General features: G+C 47.7%; 1 protein-coding gene across 2 annotated transcripts in view; it reads left to right on the forward strand.

The window, feature by feature from the left end:
* The window catches only part of DPF3 (double PHD fingers 3), a 278,067-nt gene that overhangs the window by 189,350 nt on the left and 72,162 nt on the right, over positions 1 to 16,555 (forward strand). For both annotated transcript variants that reach the window (XR_007727553.1, XM_050798846.1), the window contains exon 7: positions 13,247 to 13,384. Coding sequence is in view for 1 of the 2 variants with exons in the window: in XM_050798846.1 (XP_050654803.1) it covers positions 13,247 to 13,384 (138 nt within the window). In the remaining variant the exon portion in view is untranslated. The remainder of the gene's footprint in view (positions 1 to 13,246; positions 13,385 to 16,555) is intronic.

Consider the following 16,555-nt stretch of genomic DNA (forward strand, 5'->3'; position numbering starts at 1 on the left):
ACGGTATTTAAGTGAGGGGACAGTGAGCACTGAAGGAACAGGGCAGGGAATGGTCACACGATGAGGGGTTGCTATGTCACAGGGTGCAGCCCCAGGATGCCAAGAAGGCCCTTAGGGCACATGGATGGAATTGATGTTGGCCCCCAGGGGTGGATGGGTGTGCCCAGGGGTAGGGGGAAGAGATAATAATGATAATGCTGAAGTTTGTTGACTTATATTATAGACCTGGAATATTCTGTTGGCTTCATCTATATTAACTCTTTAACCCCCACAAAAGTGCTGTGAGATGGATGCTTTGGTCATCTCTATCCTACAGATAAGGAAACTGGGGAGAGGAAGGGTTAATTAACTTTCCTGAGGTCATACAGTGAATAAATGGCAGAGCCAGGATTTGATCCCAGTCATTCATCTCTCTCTCTTTCTTTTCCTCGCTCTCATTCTCCTTCTCTCCCCCACCACATGTACTATCACTTCCCCTTTCTGGAAGCTGCTGGTACCTTGTGCATACCTCCTGGTAGGCTGTCTCCCACATTATGTGATGACAATTTGTTTCTCTGCTCCCTCAGGCTGGACTTTGAGCCTTCTGAGGGCAGGGTCCAGGCCAGAATCAACTTGCAGCCCAGCCGCAGCAGTGGTGCTTCCAAACTGTTGATGAATATCTGGAGAAGGGAATGTGGGATGTGCATACCAGGAAAGAAGAAGGATCAGCTCGACTAACCCAGAGCATGTGGGTAGGGAGATTGGGGGCACAGAGTTAGACCAGGGCTGCTGAGAACATCAGGCTGAGGTGCTTAGAGCCACAGTACCCAAGCTTTTTGGCACCAGGGACTGGTTTCATGGAAGAAAATTTTTCACGGACCAGGGGTGGGGGGCAGGTTTTGGGATGATTTGAGCACATTACACTTATTGTGCACTTTATTTGTATGATTATTACATTGTAATATATAATGAAATAATTATACAGCTCACCATAATGTAGAATCAGTGGGAGCCCTGAGCTTGTTTTCCCTCAACAAGATGGTCCCATCTGGGGGTGATGAGAGACAGTGACAGATCGTCAGGCATTAGATTCTCATAAGGAGCACACAACCTAGATCCCTTGCATGTGCAGTTCACAGTAGGGTTCGTGCTTCTGTGAGAATCTAATGTGAGATCTAATCTGATCAGACAGAAGGTGGAGCTCAGGCGGTAATGTGAGTGATGGAGAGCGGCTGTAAATACAGATGAAGTTTCGCTTGCCTGCCCGCCACTCACCTCCTGCTATGCAGCCCAGGTGTCAGTCTGTAGCCCAGGGGGTTGGGGACCCCTGGCTTACAGGTTGGCCTGCATGGTCAGTGGTAATTCATGACAATCCTGGGGACATCTTTAGGAAGGTTGATCTGTAGGATTCGGTGTTCAGGGAGGAAAGTCTGAAGCCTGATGACTGAGAAGAGTCTTTTCTAGTCAGCTAGGAGAAGACGTGAAATCTGGATGGTGGTGATAGCAGGAGTTAAATGGACGGGGCAGACAAGGAAGACTTAATGAAAGAGAAATTCACAGAACCCGGCAGATGATGGACAGGGTGTGGAGAGCAGGAGAGAGGAGAGAGGGAGGTGGCAATGATGACTCTTGACATCTTGCACTTGGGTCGTTGAGACACAAGGGGAGGCTTAACTGGAATATCCTAAAGGGGGGAAGTAATTTTGGGAGCGTGATGAAGCTGACATATGAGTTGGTAGAAATGGCAGGAATCCAGGCAGAAACGTCTAACAGATGCTAATGGACATTTGTTGTTTCCTCAAAGGAACTGAGGAGCTTACACTGACATTGTAGGTGGAAGAAGGCCTACCTCAGGCAGGGGGCAGGGAATCACACTGGATAGCCTGGAACTCACAAATAAAGCCTGCTCAGCATTTGAAGCTGCACTGATGTCCTGGCATGGGAGGTGTACAGAGATCTTCAGAGAGAGGATGCTAGCAGGATTCCCAGATGCCTGGGGGCTGCCTCAGCTTAGTGTAATCAGGTCTGATTTTTGACCTTTCTCTTTTTACCTTCCCCAGAAATGTTGACAATGACATTTATTATTTAAATTATTTTTATTGTAAAATTGAAAAGAGAATTCGGTTTCACTCTTAATTTAAGCTAATTAAGGACATGCTAATGCAGGACTCTCTAGAATCAGGAATCAAAGACACTGCCCTGCAAGAGATGCCAGTTGGAAGGAGGTGGCTCCGGAGTCAGAAAGCCAGGATTTGAATCTTTACCAGGTCACTTCCTAGCCGTGACCTCAGGCAAATCACAAAACCTCTTTGAGCCTTGGTTTTTTGGTCTGTTAGGTGAGGACAATAATATTAACCTTAGTGGGTTTCCAAGAGGGTTCAATGAGACAATGTGTAAAAACAATTAGCTCACTGCTTGGTTCATAGATATTCTCAATAAATATTTATTTTCTTTATACCGAATCGAGAAACTAACCTAAGCCGGGGCCCCAGTTGTGTTCTGTGCCCTAGCTGCTGGAGTTGTCAGGATCTAGGGAAGTCATCTGATCAAGTTAAATGAATGATCAAAAATAGCTGATGTTTGTTGAACATGTGCTGTGTGCCAGGCACTGGGCTGAGCATTGTAAGATGAACTCCTGCAGTTCTCACACGCCTCCGCGAGCTACAAACTGTATTGCCCTCATTTTACAGACGAGGAAACTGAGGCTGAGAGAGATTAAGTCACTTGCCCAAGGTCACATTGCGAATTAGCTGACCCAAGAAGGCAGACTCCCGACTTCACCAGCCTTCTGTTACTCGGCTTCTCAGCAGGGCAGGAAGCGTTCCCATAACACATGGAGTGCTTTGGTTTTAGGGGTTTCTGCATTTCCCTGCTGAGGATCCAGAAATCAGGTGATAGAATATTTTGAAATGAGAGTCTGGTTGCTTCTCTCTGTTCTTCCTCACATCTAGTAAATTCCTAAAATCAGCAGGACACTGCCCCTTGATGAAGACACAGGACTTTTGGGTCACTGGAGTTTGGTAGATCCTGGGTCCCCGCCAGGCCCCAAGGAATATGGCTGTGAAAAATCAGGGTGTTTTACTCCACCCCTACCCCCAGTCCCCTGTGTCTCCATCCAAAGGAATTCAGCTTAAAATAAGCATCAAGGGTAGCCTGAAAGAAGGTATGAAGCCACAGGAGGGCAGGGTGGGGTGGGGGGAGGTGGGTGTAGCCAGCCCCTGGGAACCTCATCATTTTCCTATCACAGTTGAGGAGATAATAGCTTCAGGACCTACAGAGAGTTGTGAAGTGCTAGAATGCAAAGGACTTAGAGATCATCTGATCCAACCCCCATATTCTGCAGATAAGAAAATCAAGACCCAGAAAGGTATGAATTTGTCCAAGGGTGCATAGCGGGTTAGTATCAGACCCAGGACCAGACCCCCAGTCTCTAGAAGGCCACCGAGTTTGCTGGCCTCTGAGCTTCAAGGGCAGGGGAGGGAGGAGAAGCCCAGCTGGGGGCTGAGTCCACCACTGGCTTTTGAGAAAATCTTGGCCAGTTGCAGTGACTGTGGGATGAACAACTGTACCCTGGGTAGCCAGTCTGAGCAGGCGGCTTTTGGAAGTATCTCCTGGGCTTTATCCCGATCTGAGCTTGTATCTGGGAGTCACACAGGACTTTTCTCAGCTGGGGCTTCTCCCTGCTCGGGGGAATTGGTTGTGGGAATTCCTGCATTCCCCAGATGGTTCTGCAGAGAGAAGACGGAGGGCTGTTGGGAGGAGTTGGTGGCCCCAAACTTCCATGGACCAGTCTGGTAGGGTGTGAATATGTGCCAAAATGGTATCTGGCAGGACGTGAGATTCCACTCAGAAGGGCTGGATGGAAGGGAATTGGAAGCCAGAGTGATTATGAAGGTGTGGGCAAGATAAAGGTGCTGACAGGGAGAGCGGGAGGCCCTCCCTATCCCCAGCTCCAAGGAGCAGGGGAGACACGGGGTTCCCAGAGCCAGGCAGGACTGTCGTCTTGGAGGTGGGCCCCTGTACAGCACAGTGCCCAAGCAGGGCAGGGCCCAGGTCCCCACGTGTTTTTCTTCCCACCCTCTGTTCTCCTGCTGCTGCCTCCTTCTTGCCGAGAGCAAGGGAGCATGGGTGAAGCAGGCCATGCCAGTCAGCCCCAGGCTGTTGGGGTGGGTGGGGAGGGAGGCAGTGCCAGAGACTCACCAGCGTACCTTTTAGTCACATGCTTCAAGGGCAGAGAGACCAGGGCTCAGACTCTGGCTGTGCCATCCAGAGAATTGCTTAAACTCCCCCAGACTCATTTTTGTCATCTGTGGAATGGGAATCCTTGCCTCCTGAGCTGTGAGATTCTGCATGGGAATGGGTGCTGCCTGATGGTAGGTCTGATGCCTTGGAGGCATCGGCAGATGACAGGCACAGTGGGGTCTGGGTGACAGATGAGGAAGTCCAGCTGCAGAGAGAAGGCAGCGGTGTCCTCAGGGTTGTATGTCAGTGCCACGGGGCAGAGCTGGGAATGAGATGCGGCTGGTGACTGGCTGGTGACTCCCAGGGCCCAGGCTTTGTCTCTGGGACGCTCATCCTGTAATTGCCTTCAGTCACTGCTTTCAGTCTCTCGGAAACCACTGGCTCAGATACCCACTGTGTGCTCCAAGTTGGGCTGATGAAAATGTGCCAGAGTCATTAAGTTATCAGTGGGGAAGGCGGCCGCTTCTCCCCGGCAGGAAGGATTCTGCTGTCTGCTGCAGTGGCTTTGTTCACACAAGCTGCCCCGATTCCTCCTCCTCCCGACTCCCCCCGACCCCCGCCCAGACTAGGAGCGAGTGGGGTAGGATTGAAGGGGGCAGGGGTGTGCAATAAATATTTGGGAGCAGCACTGAAGGCATCCGTAACTCCAGACAGGAGGTCCTGCATGCAGAATCCAGTTCTGGATTGGGAAGTGGGCAAACACTCCTTCTGCAGCTTGACAGATGGATCTGCCCCAGGGGGAAGGAGAGAGAGAAGGCAAGCTGGACCTCCCTTATTGTCACAGCCACTGCTCTCCATGTGCACCGTGCCAGGAACACAAACTCCAGGTGCACGCTTGCCAAGGTGAAAAGAAGGACCTTAGGTCGTACACAGGCAGGGCCGACTGGTCCCAGGGGTGGTGGCTTCAGAGGTGCATGATGCAAAAGCGCTTGCCTCCGGGGAAGGAGACTGGAGTGGGAAGACGGGGCATAGCCCTCTCTGCTGCTTCAGCGCCCCTGGGAGCTCAGGCTGATTCTGCACGACAGATATTTCCAGAGTGAGAATGCCAACATGATAAAAGGAGAGCAGATGGTTCCAGTACTTTATTTTCAAAATGTTTCTTTTCCCACCCTCTTTTCCTTGCTATTCCACTCCAGACTTCAGAGGAGAAATAACTCCCCACTTTGGGGTTTATCCTCTTTGTTGGGCCACTTTGACAGCAGTGGTGATGAGGGCAGCTGAGAACAGCCGCGACTCCCTATGAGCTGGGCTTTGTTTTAAATGCCTTCTCTCATATGGGTCTCACTGCGGGGAGCAGGTGTGCTGTCATGATCCACCTTGTTTTACGGAGAGGATGCTGAGGCACAGAGAGGATTAGTAACTTGCCCAAGATCACACAGTCAACAGCAGACCTGGGACTTGAACCCAGGCAGTTCAGATCCAGCCTGCCCACTTACCTGCTGCAGATTCTGCCTCTCTGAGGGCAGAGCCTGAAGCCAGGCCTGGGTGGTTGATGGCACTGAGATGATGACTACTGAGTGGCTAACCACTCTGGCCAGACTTTCAAGGTTATCTCAGAAGGGAATTTTATGCCTGACTCAGTGCTGGTTGGGACCCAGATTCACCTTGGCAGCTCTCAGACTATCAGGTCAGCTATTTGGAGTAACTTAGTCCCAGATCTCCACTCTGAACCCAACAGGCTTCTAGAACCGGCTACGTGATTTGTAGGGTCAGCTGCTAAATGAAAATGTGGGGGCCCCTTTTCAACAAATATTAAGAATTTCAAGATGGCAACAGCAGGGCATTAAACCAAGTGTGGGGCCTTTCCAAACTTGGGCCCTGTCTGGACACACAGGTCACAGGCTCACGAAGCTGGCCCATGGTGCTTGCAGTGACAGGAAGACATGATTAAACACAGAAGGAGAGACAGTGCTGGCTTTTCTAAGCCAGTCAAAGCAGGATTTCAAGACGTTTCTTTCCATTGTAATGAAGCAGTTTGATCCTGATGCAATCCAACCAAAACAAATCTTGGAAGTCTTCACTCTTCCTCTTGCCCCTACGATGAAATCATTCCAAGGACTAAGACTTGGGAGTCAGAATAGCCTAGTAAAACACAGGCTCCACCCCAGTCTCCCCTGATCCTAAGCTCCCCTCCACCCACCAACCTCCGTCTTTCCTCCTCCCACAGCTGGCCCCATCAGCACTTCCTCATTTCTCGGAGCACCCTGCAGTTGTGCTCCTCGACTTTGCGGATTCTCTTCTTGTTAAGGCAACTTCCCAATTTCCAAATCCAGTGGTCTCTTCTTAGTCTCCAACCTTCTTGACCCTTCTCAGGCATCTAATTTATGACTGTGGCTCTGCCTCGGTGCAGAATCTCCTCATCCTTCTTTAAAATGGGGATGGAGGTTGCTGTGAGTCAATTTACTTGAAGCACTTGGAGTGGGCCTGGTCCATGGTAAACACTCAGCAGCTGCTGGCAGGAGCTGTGACGGGTGGTGTCATTGTTACTGTCGTCTTGAAACCCTCCTATTCCTTTGGCTTATGTTTCTTAACAATTATTAAATTTTTTTAATTTTTTTATTTTTATTTTTGAGACAGAATCTCTGTCACCCAGGCTGGAGTGCAGTGGCACAATCATGGCTCACTGCAGCCTCAACCTCCTGGGCTCAAGTGATCCTCCCACCTCAGCCTCCTAAGTAGCTGGGACTACAGGAGCATGCCACCATACCTGGCTAATTTTGAATTATTTTTTGCAAAGATGGGGCCTTTCTATGTTGCCCAGGTGGGTGTTGAACTTCTGTCCTCAAGTGATCCTCCTGCCTCAGCCTCCCAAAGTGCTGGGATTATAAGAGTGAGTCACCACACTCAATCCTTTCTAAACAAATAATAATAATAAAAAAAAATCAGTTTCTCTTTCTTCACCAGTCTCTTACAATCCTGGTGTTTTCTGAGTTCTATCCTGTGTAGGTGCCTCTCTTTTCTCTCTCCACAATCTCTTCTTGACACTTTTTCCCATACTTATAACATCCATTGCCACCCTACCAGCTCCAAAATCTACATCTCTTTCCCAAGCTTCAGGTAAATTCAACTCATTCTCTTCCTTCTTTAAATCTGTTTTCCTCCTTCATCCTTCTACCCAGTTGCCCACGTCAGAAACATGGGCATCTTCTTTGCTTTCCGTAGCTGACATTGGTCACCTGCCTCAAGTGAGGCCCTGTGCTGGTTATCAGGACACAGCGCCTGTGGACACACAGGACCTGCCATGCTTGCTGCCAGTGAGAGAGACGCCTACAGGTGCTCGTCCACTTACAGTGGGGCTATGTCCTGGCAAACCTATCATGAGTTGAAAATATTCTAAGTCGAAAATGCATGTCATACACCTAATCTACCAAACCTACTAAACCATAGCGTAGCCTAGCCTACATCTTTATTTTATTTTTTTGAGACAGGGTCTTGCTCTGTCACCCAGGCTAGAGTGCTGTGGTGTGATCTCAGCTCGCTGCAACCTCTGCTTCCTGGGCTCAAGTGATCTTCCCACCACAGCCTCCTGAGTAGCTGGGACTACAGGTGTGCACCACCAAACGTGGCTAATTTTTGTATTTTTTGTAGAGACGGGGTTTCACCATGTTGGCTAGGCTGGTCTTCAACTCCTGGGCTCAAGGGATCCTCCCACCTTGGCCCCCACAAAGTGCTGGTATTACAGGTGTGAGCCACTGCCCCCAGCCCTAGCCTACTTTGAACATGTACATTATCCTACAGTTGGCCAACATCATCTAACACAAAGCCTATTTTATAATAAAGCATTGAATATCTCATGTAATTTATTGAATACTGTACTGAAAAACAGAACAGTTGTATAGATCCTTAAGGTATGGTTTCTACTGAATGTGTATTGCTTTCACACCATTATAAAGCTGAAAAATCAAAAGTCAAACCATTGTAAATTGTGGATTGTCTGTACTGACACGTGATTAGTCCTAGGAAGGCAAAAAACTAAGGTTGTAATTTTGATTGGAAAGACTTCCCTGGGGGAGGACTTTTGAGCTGAGATCAGAGGGATGATTAGACCTTAATCAGGCAAATTGGGGATGGGGACAGTCTAGGCAGAGGAAAGAGCTTGTGTGAAGACTCTGTGGTGGGAAGAGAAATCTATAATAAGTGAAAAGGCCAACAAGCAGGAGGGCCGCACAGGAGGCAGAATATGGTGTCAGAAGAGGCTGGAGAGGTGGATGGGGCTGGGTGGGGCATGGCCAGGAAGGCCATGTTAGTCTTTCTGGGTTCCTCTTTGCTTTCTTACTCACTCCCTCTTCCACCAGGTTCTCTTGTTAAGCCTTCTCCCACCCCATTTTGCCTCTCCATGCACAAGTCCTCATTGTTTCACAGATAAACAATCGAAATAGCCCCTCGCCACCTTCAAATCCGTATTCTGCCCTACAATCTTAAGCAGTATTTCTTTTTTTTTTTTTTTTTTTTTTTTTTTTTGAGACGGAGTGTCACGCTGTTGCCCAGGCTGGAGTGCAGTGGCGCGATCTCGGCTCACTGCAAGCTCCGCCTCCTGGGTTCACGCCATTCTCCTGCCTCAGCCTCGGTCCTCAGGATAGAATCCTCCCCTGGCTGCCCCATCGTCGGGATAAAGCCCTGCTCAGCTTCCTCTCCTGTTAGTCTTCCTCACATCCACCCCCACCGCTCCACCTCTTCAACTTGGTTAGACTTCTCGCAGCTTGCAGAGGTGATGACTGCATGTGCTTTGGGCCCCCTTTGTCTGCTGAAGTCCTGCTCATGTCAGGGGCTCCTACTCTGGGAAGCCGTACCCCACTCGCTCAAGCCAGTTTCCTGGCCCCTCTTTGATGTCCCTCTTTGCCTGGCACGGACTCACTGTATTCAACCCACCTCCCTCTGGCTTGTTTATATGCAGATCGCTGCTAGACTGCGACCTCCTCCATGGAGGGGTCTGGGGCTTGTTCATTTTTGTCCTTCTTGTGGCAGAGGGTGGGGCACATATTAGGTGACTAATAAATATTTCTTGAATTGAAGACCTGGTGATGGAAGAATGACATGGTACAAATACCTGGTTAAAAATGGAGCTCCAACCAGAGGGTTCTTCGTGAAGAAGTCTGGCTTCTGGGACCTCCATGTACTGTTGGGTCCTGATTCTGTTAATAACTGAACGAAGGTCTCAAGGCTGCCTGTCCTGCCCCTGCCTGCCATGGTCATCCATCAAGAAGGGCATGGGGACGTAGGGTGGGTGGAGTCAAGCCTAAATAGACCCAGCCTTCTAGCCCAGTGTTCTCAAACTTTAGTGTGCATCAGAATCACCTAGAGGGCTTTTAAAAATCTAGATCACTGGGCCCCACCCCCAGAGTTTCTGATTCAGTCGGTCTGGGGTGGAGCCCAAGAGTTTGCATCTCTAACAGGTTGCCAGGAGGTGTAGATGGTGCTGGTCTGGGGACCACTGTCTGAGAATCTCTGTTCTAGCAAAAGGATTTGCTCTAAACATTATTACTTTCTACCATGTTGGGGAAGGATATTTTTGCTTAGGTTTGGTTTTGTAGATTTTTAAGAACAATTAGTCTGAGCTTAATGTGGGTAGAAGTATTAGATTCTACAAGCTTGCCTCTTCCCCCATCTCCTGGCCTTCCCACAAAGTGGTTCTGTATTCATTCATGAGCCACTCAACAAATATGTTTTAATGTGTAGTATGTATATGTCAACATATGAGGTGGAGTTGTTGATATCAAGATGAAATTGATATGAAATTGTCCTTAAGAGAGGTCCTGCAGTGCAGACATAGCTGTAATTCAGGGAGTCTAAAGGAGAAACGCCTGCTCTGAATGGTAGTGAGTTCCCTATCAATGGAGTTGTCCAGAACAGGCCTTCTAGAGTTGGTGGGAATAAAACACTTCTCTAGATAGATCGAATGACCATTAAGATCCTGAAATTGTGTAATTAAGCAACAGTGATGATTGACATAACAAAATGGCACAAGTGAAATGCTGTGAGTTTATATTGGGGATCTGCAGAGGCGGCTGAGGCCTCTTTGTGTAAATACTGATATCATTATCATTACTTTTAGTAAACATTTATTCCTTACTAACAGTATGCTTGGCGACTAAATGGATTTATATGCAATGACCCCATAATTTGCTGTGTATTAACTTCAGATTATCCAAAAAGCGAAATAGAAAAAGCCACGAGCAGATCCACAGTGCACCTCAGGGGCCTCTTTGGGTCCGGCTTCCTGAGTCACATGGAATTGAGATGCATAGTACTCTTTTATTTTATTTTAATTTTGTTTTTTTACAATATTTATGAGAGAGTGGAAGAGAGAATATATGAATGTAAGTAGCCAATGATAGGCCTATTTATTTTAATTTTTTTTTTTTTAGATTCAGGTTTGTTACATGCATATATTACATAATGCTAAGGTTTGGGCTTCTATTAAACCTGTCACCCAAATTCTGAACATAGTACCCAGCCGGTAGTTTTTCCAGCCTTGTCCCCTTCCTTCCCTTCCCTTCCCTCTTTTGGAGCCCCCAGTGTCTGTCATTTCCATCTTCATGTCTGTGTGTACCCAGTGTTTAGTATATTCCATGGAATATTACACAGCCATAAAAAAGAACAAAATCATGTCCTTTGCAATATGGATGCAGCTGGAGACCATTATCCTAAGTGAATTAATGCAGAAATAGAAAATCAAATACCGTATGTTCTCACTTATAAGTGGGAGCTAAACATTGGGCCTTGAATTTATAGTCACTAGGTCACCAACTTGAATTTCAGACTCTCCTCTTGTCTTATCAAGGAAGTCCAACCAATTGCCAGACTTTATAATATGAGGCAAGGGTCAAAGTCCCTCTTTTCAGGAAGGTCCAGTACTTAAGATGCAGCAAAAAATGCTGACAGCCCTTGCCCCTCATTTACCATTTACTGAGCATCTATTATGCTGGGTATTGAGAGAACTGCTTTACAAATGCTATTTATAATCCCTTTACCCATCCTTCAAGGTAAGTACTGTTATCCTCATTTTCAGATAAAAGAAAAGGCACAGAGCTACAGCTTGTCCAAATCATGCAGCAAAACTCAATTCATTTTTAGAAATCAACATGACCATAAAATTGAAACCTAATAAAAGATAGTCCCAAAATTATAGATCGAGCTCAAGTCTTAGCACAGATTCAAGATGCAATATTAGAAAACAGAATGCAGCAGTATATCAAATAAACAATATACTCTGACCAAATGGAGTGCATTCTAGGAATTCAAGAATGGTTCAATAATAAGAAATATTAGGAAATCAACGTAATTTACCTTATCAACAAACTAAAGGAGAGTCATATTATAGTAGATGCTGAAAGGGTAGTTGCTAGAATTCTCCTATAATAAAACTCTATAACAGGAATAAGAGGAACTACTTAAATGTGGTAAAGACTAAAAATTAGCCAGATACATCATTCTAAACAGTGAAACACTAGATCTGCCTTCGTTAACATTGGAAATGCTTGCTTTTGCCATTTAAAAATATTGTTTTGGTGGTTCTTACAAATGATCTAAGCTATGATCAAACAGTTTCTGTAAATATGGGGAAGAAGAGATGACATTATCTTGGCCAATGTTTGTCTACTGAAAAACTCCAAGAGAATCTGGTAGGAAGAGAAACTCTATCAGAAGTAATAAGTAATATCGGAAGTAACTCTATCAGAAGTAATAATTATCAGAATAATATCATTGGAGAAGATGACTGGATAACAGCATTTCTCTATACTCTCAGGACCACACAGCCAGTGAACCTCAGCAGCTGGAACTGGGATTTGAACCCAGGCCTGCTGCTGAAGTTGTGCTCTTCCCACCTTGTGAAGCATTTATGCTTCCTTGTATGACTCGGTCATGTCAGCCCAAGGGAGAAGTCTTTTAGAATTTGTAACTTTCAAGCACTCCAGCAGAGCAGTTTGGTTGGCTGTGATGGGGACCCAGGCTGGGGGGCAAGCATAGAAGGTTGGCATGGACGTTTCACTGGGAAGACTCTTCGAGGTTTCTGCTACCAGCAATGCCGTCCCCCTGGGGGCTGAGATAATCAACTGTACGTGGGGAGGCTGAGGGTGGTAGTGTGACCTTGAGCCATTTAGCCAGATTTCTGCTTCCCAGGAACTGAGCATCTAACCAACAGAACTGCTGCCCTTTCTTCTTGGCTCCAAGAAGGCACATTTTGATTGCTCGCTGCCCTTGGCTCAAATTGCCCCATTTGAGAGGTAGTACTTGTGAGAGCACCTTTTACAGATTTGGCTGCCCTAGGGCATCAGGAGCACCAGCTCTTGGTGACTGCACTCACTAAGGATGCTTTAACTCCATGGCGTTCATGGTGGAAGTGGAGCATGTGTTTCTGGCACAAAATCACTGGGTGAGACATCAGAAGTATTATCCAGATAAAACTTTTCTATTTCTTGCAGAGGCCAACCATGGGGTGGTGGAAGGGACAGTGCACAGGAACCCAGGAGACATGGATTCTGGTGGCTCTGCCACACTAGCTGTGTGTTCCTGGGCAAGTCACTTGGCGTTGCTGGGTCTCACTTGCCTCATCTGTGTCATGGGATGTTGGATTGGGTAGATTCCCAGTGTCCTTTGAATTCAACATTATAACAATTACCCTTACAACATGCCTGACACTGTTTTAAGTACTTTGCATAGAGATAAACTTATCACAATAATCCTGTGAGGTAAGTACTGTTAGTATTCCCATTTTATCTCTGAAGAAACTGAGGCACAGGGAGGTCAAGTGACTTGCCCTGGGTCTCACAGCTAGAAACAGTGGAGTGCTCACGCAGCTCTTAACCTCGTTTTACTTTTACAGTTTTTCTTTCCATGAGCTGAGTTGTTATAAGGGTGTTGGTTCTGTTGGGTGGGGGAAAGGGGTGTTAGGATGGGAGACAGTTTTAAGGGAAGCCTGGCTCTGGGGTGGATGGATGGGGTCACTGTCTGGGAGAATGATAGCGGTGGCTGCACAGGTTGCTAATATTTGCCTTTCTCCCTTTTTTCCTCTTTTCCTCTCTAGTCTGTGGCAAGCGCTACAAGAACCGACCGGGGCTCAGCTACCACTATGCTCACACTCACCTGGCCAGCGAGGAGGGGGATGAAGCTCAAGACCAGGAGACTCGGTCCCCACCCAACCACAGAAATGAGAATCACAGGCGTGAGTGCCTACTTGTTAGGTTGGGGCAGTGAAGAAGTGGGTTAGGCAGGCTGGGGAGCGTTCCTTGTTCCTTTTTCTCACTGCTGCGCTGGCATCTTCTGGTAGCAAACTTTGAGTGGTCTCAATGTGCTGTAGTGCATTGGCCCTTTCAGCCAGCCAGTCAGCTGCCCCTGCAGCTCAGCCCAACAATAGCAGGGCTGGGCTCACACACCCTGCTCTGCTCCCAGAGGAAGGAAGGTGTTAAGCAGAAGAGAAAGTCCTTACCTGGCCACTGTCAGATGCCAGACCTACAACTCTTTTCCCTCAGCTCCTCAAGAGCCACTCAGACTGGGTTGGGCATAGGTCATGGGTGTATCAGTTCAGACAGACATTCGAAATGCCTGCTTGGCCACTAAGAGCCTTAGAGTATTCTTATCTATTGGTGTGGTTTTGTTGTAGAGGGGAGGGGATCACATTTTGGTACAGGGCTCTCCTACCTTAGAAACGCTGCCTGGAGACCCCATGTTCTTTGCTTCAGCATTCAAATGGCAAATGTGATCTGGGTGGATTTGTTGTTTGGGATGTTGGGCTCTCCAGACCCAAAGTGATCCTGAAGATTTGTGTTTCCATTTCTGTGCTTTCCTACCTCAACTTCCAATTATGAATTAGGGAATCCAAAAGGGCTTAGCATTTTCCACTTGACTTTCCTCTACAATATCCCATGTGGTCTCTGGGCCTGCAGAAATCTCAACATAGAAATGGGATAATGGAATCTTTAGAGCCTGCTCGAAGATGCGGGCCACACTGAGCTCTCTCAGTGAAGAATATTCATGGACAGGCCATGTGTATTTAATTTTGTTCAGAAGATTTGGTGGTAGGGATTCTGAAAGTGAACAACTCAATGCAAGGAAAGGGATCAGACCTTTAAAAGTACTCAGAATCTAAGATTAGAGGATGCGTGTTAGCCATCGACTTAGTCAACTGACGTCCACTGGCCACTTCCACCAAACATTTGAAATAATGAACACACCTGTGGCCAAGGTCATTCTTCGGATTAGTGTGGGGTCTCCCTTAACCTCCACCCCACTTTCCCCTTGTAACATTGCCTTCTTTATGGATTTGCTAGGGTTCTTATAAGAAAACCCCAGAGACGGAGTGACTTAAACCACAGAAATTAATTTTCTCACGGTTCTGGAGGCTGGAGGTCTAAGGTCACGGTGCTGGCAGGGTTGTTTTCCTCTCCTTGGCTTGCAGATGCTGCCTTCTCCTGTCCCCTCACACAGTTGTCCCTCTGTGCATGTGTGCTCTGGCGTCTGCTTTTATGTCCACGTTTCCTCATCTTTTTTTTTTTTTTTTTTTTTTTGAGATGGAGTCTTTCTCTGTTACCAGGCTGGAGTGCAGTGGTGTGATCTTGGCCCACTGCAACCTCTGCCAGGTTCAAGCAATTCTCCTGCCTCAGCCTCTCGAGTAGTTGGGACGATAGGCACGCACCATTACCCCTAGCTAATTTTTGTATTTTTAATACAGACAGGGTTTCACCATGTTGGCCAGGATGGTCTCAATCTCTTGACCTCGTGATCCACCCGCCTCAGCCTCCCAAAGGGTTGGGATTATAGGCGTGAGCCGCCGTGCCCGACCCACGTCAGATTGGATATTAGGGTCTATCCTAACAAGCCCATTTTAACTTTATCTCTTTAAATGCCTCTTTAAGGACCCTATCTCCAAACCAAGTCACAGTCTGAGGTACCATGGGTTACGCTTTCAACATAGGAATTTGGGAGTGGGGAGGGGATGCAATTCAGCCTTCAGCACCTTCTTGAATTTTTGCTCACTTCCAAACCTTTAGTGCGACAGACCCTTGCTTTCTCACCTGCTGTGGTCACCTGGACAGAACCTGAACAGCAGAGCAGGAGGCGCCCCCCCGAGCCTTGCCCGCCTCTCCTTGCCAGGGACTGAGGAGCTCCAACACTAAGACCTTCTCTCTGGGAAGAGTTTTCCTTGGTCCAGTCACCCTTGTCTTTCAAAAAGGAAAAGATACTGACCTGTACTGAGGCAGCCGATACTTGCATTTCCCTGTCTCTCCTCTTTTCCCTGGTCCAAGTGACCAAGAGGTCACACGGAACTGTTGTCTCCTACCACGAGGAGGCTGAGAAGAATCTTCTTTGATTTTGGTTGCTCCCTGAAAAGCGTTTCTTTGACATTGTTGCGCTCTCTCAAGTGTTTATTTGCTTGGTGGCCTTATTTCTCACTCTCCTATGCTAGCTTATCTCCTTATATCTCTTCTCAAATGTCAGGCCATTTTGTTCCTTTATTCATGCCCTGGGGTTTGGAATGCTTCTTGTCTGTGTCTCATTTTCCTTGGTTCTCCTGTAGCCTCATTATGAGTGCGGTGTGTGTGTGTCTATGCATGTGTGTGCGTGTGTGTGGGTGTGTACGTGTGTGCGCATGTGTGCGCGTGTTACGTGTGTGCGTGCTGTTTGCTTGTGTGTGTGCATGTGTGTGCACGTGTTGTTTGTGCACATGTGTGCTTGTGTGTGTGCACATTTGTGTGTACGTGTGCACGTGTGGGCATGTGTGCGTGTGTACGTGTGTGCGCGCGTGCGTGTGCATGTGTGTTGTGTGTGCGTGCATGTGTGCGTATATGTGCATGTGTGTCCATGTTGTGTGTGTGTGTGCTTACGTGTGCGTGTGTGTTGTGTGCGTGTGTGCGTGCCGTTTGCTTGTGTGTGTGCGTGTGTGTGCACGTGTTGTTTGTGCACGTGTGTGCTTGTGGATGTGCGCGTTTGTGCATATGTGTGCGTGCATTTGTGCGTGTTGCGTGTGTGCATGTGTGTGTGTGCGTGTGCATGTGTGTGTGTGCGTGTGCATATGTGTGTGTGTGTGTGCATGTGTCCACGTGCCTGGTGTTTGTGGCTGCACGGGGAGGTGTGCTGCAGACTCTAAGTAGAAGGATTCAGTCTCCCCAGCGATCCCTGTGATCCCCTCAGAGTTGGCTGACTTCTGAGACCAGCACTCGGCTGTGGATCTCCTCACGCTCCTTCGTGGGCGGGGGTGTTTGGCCTTCTTGTGTCCTCCCCTTGAGGCCACACAGCCTTGCTTGGGAAGGAAGCTGTGCGTGTCTCCCTCGCCCTATGTGGAGATGTCTGCCTGCGAAATCTCATGGTGGCTTGTTCTCACCTCTGTGGGCTTGTC

The sequence above is a fragment of the Macaca thibetana genome, chromosome 7 (genome assembly GCF_024542745.1).
Source record: "Macaca thibetana thibetana isolate TM-01 chromosome 7, ASM2454274v1, whole genome shotgun sequence".
NCBI lineage: Eukaryota > Metazoa > Chordata > Mammalia > Primates > Cercopithecidae > Macaca > Macaca thibetana.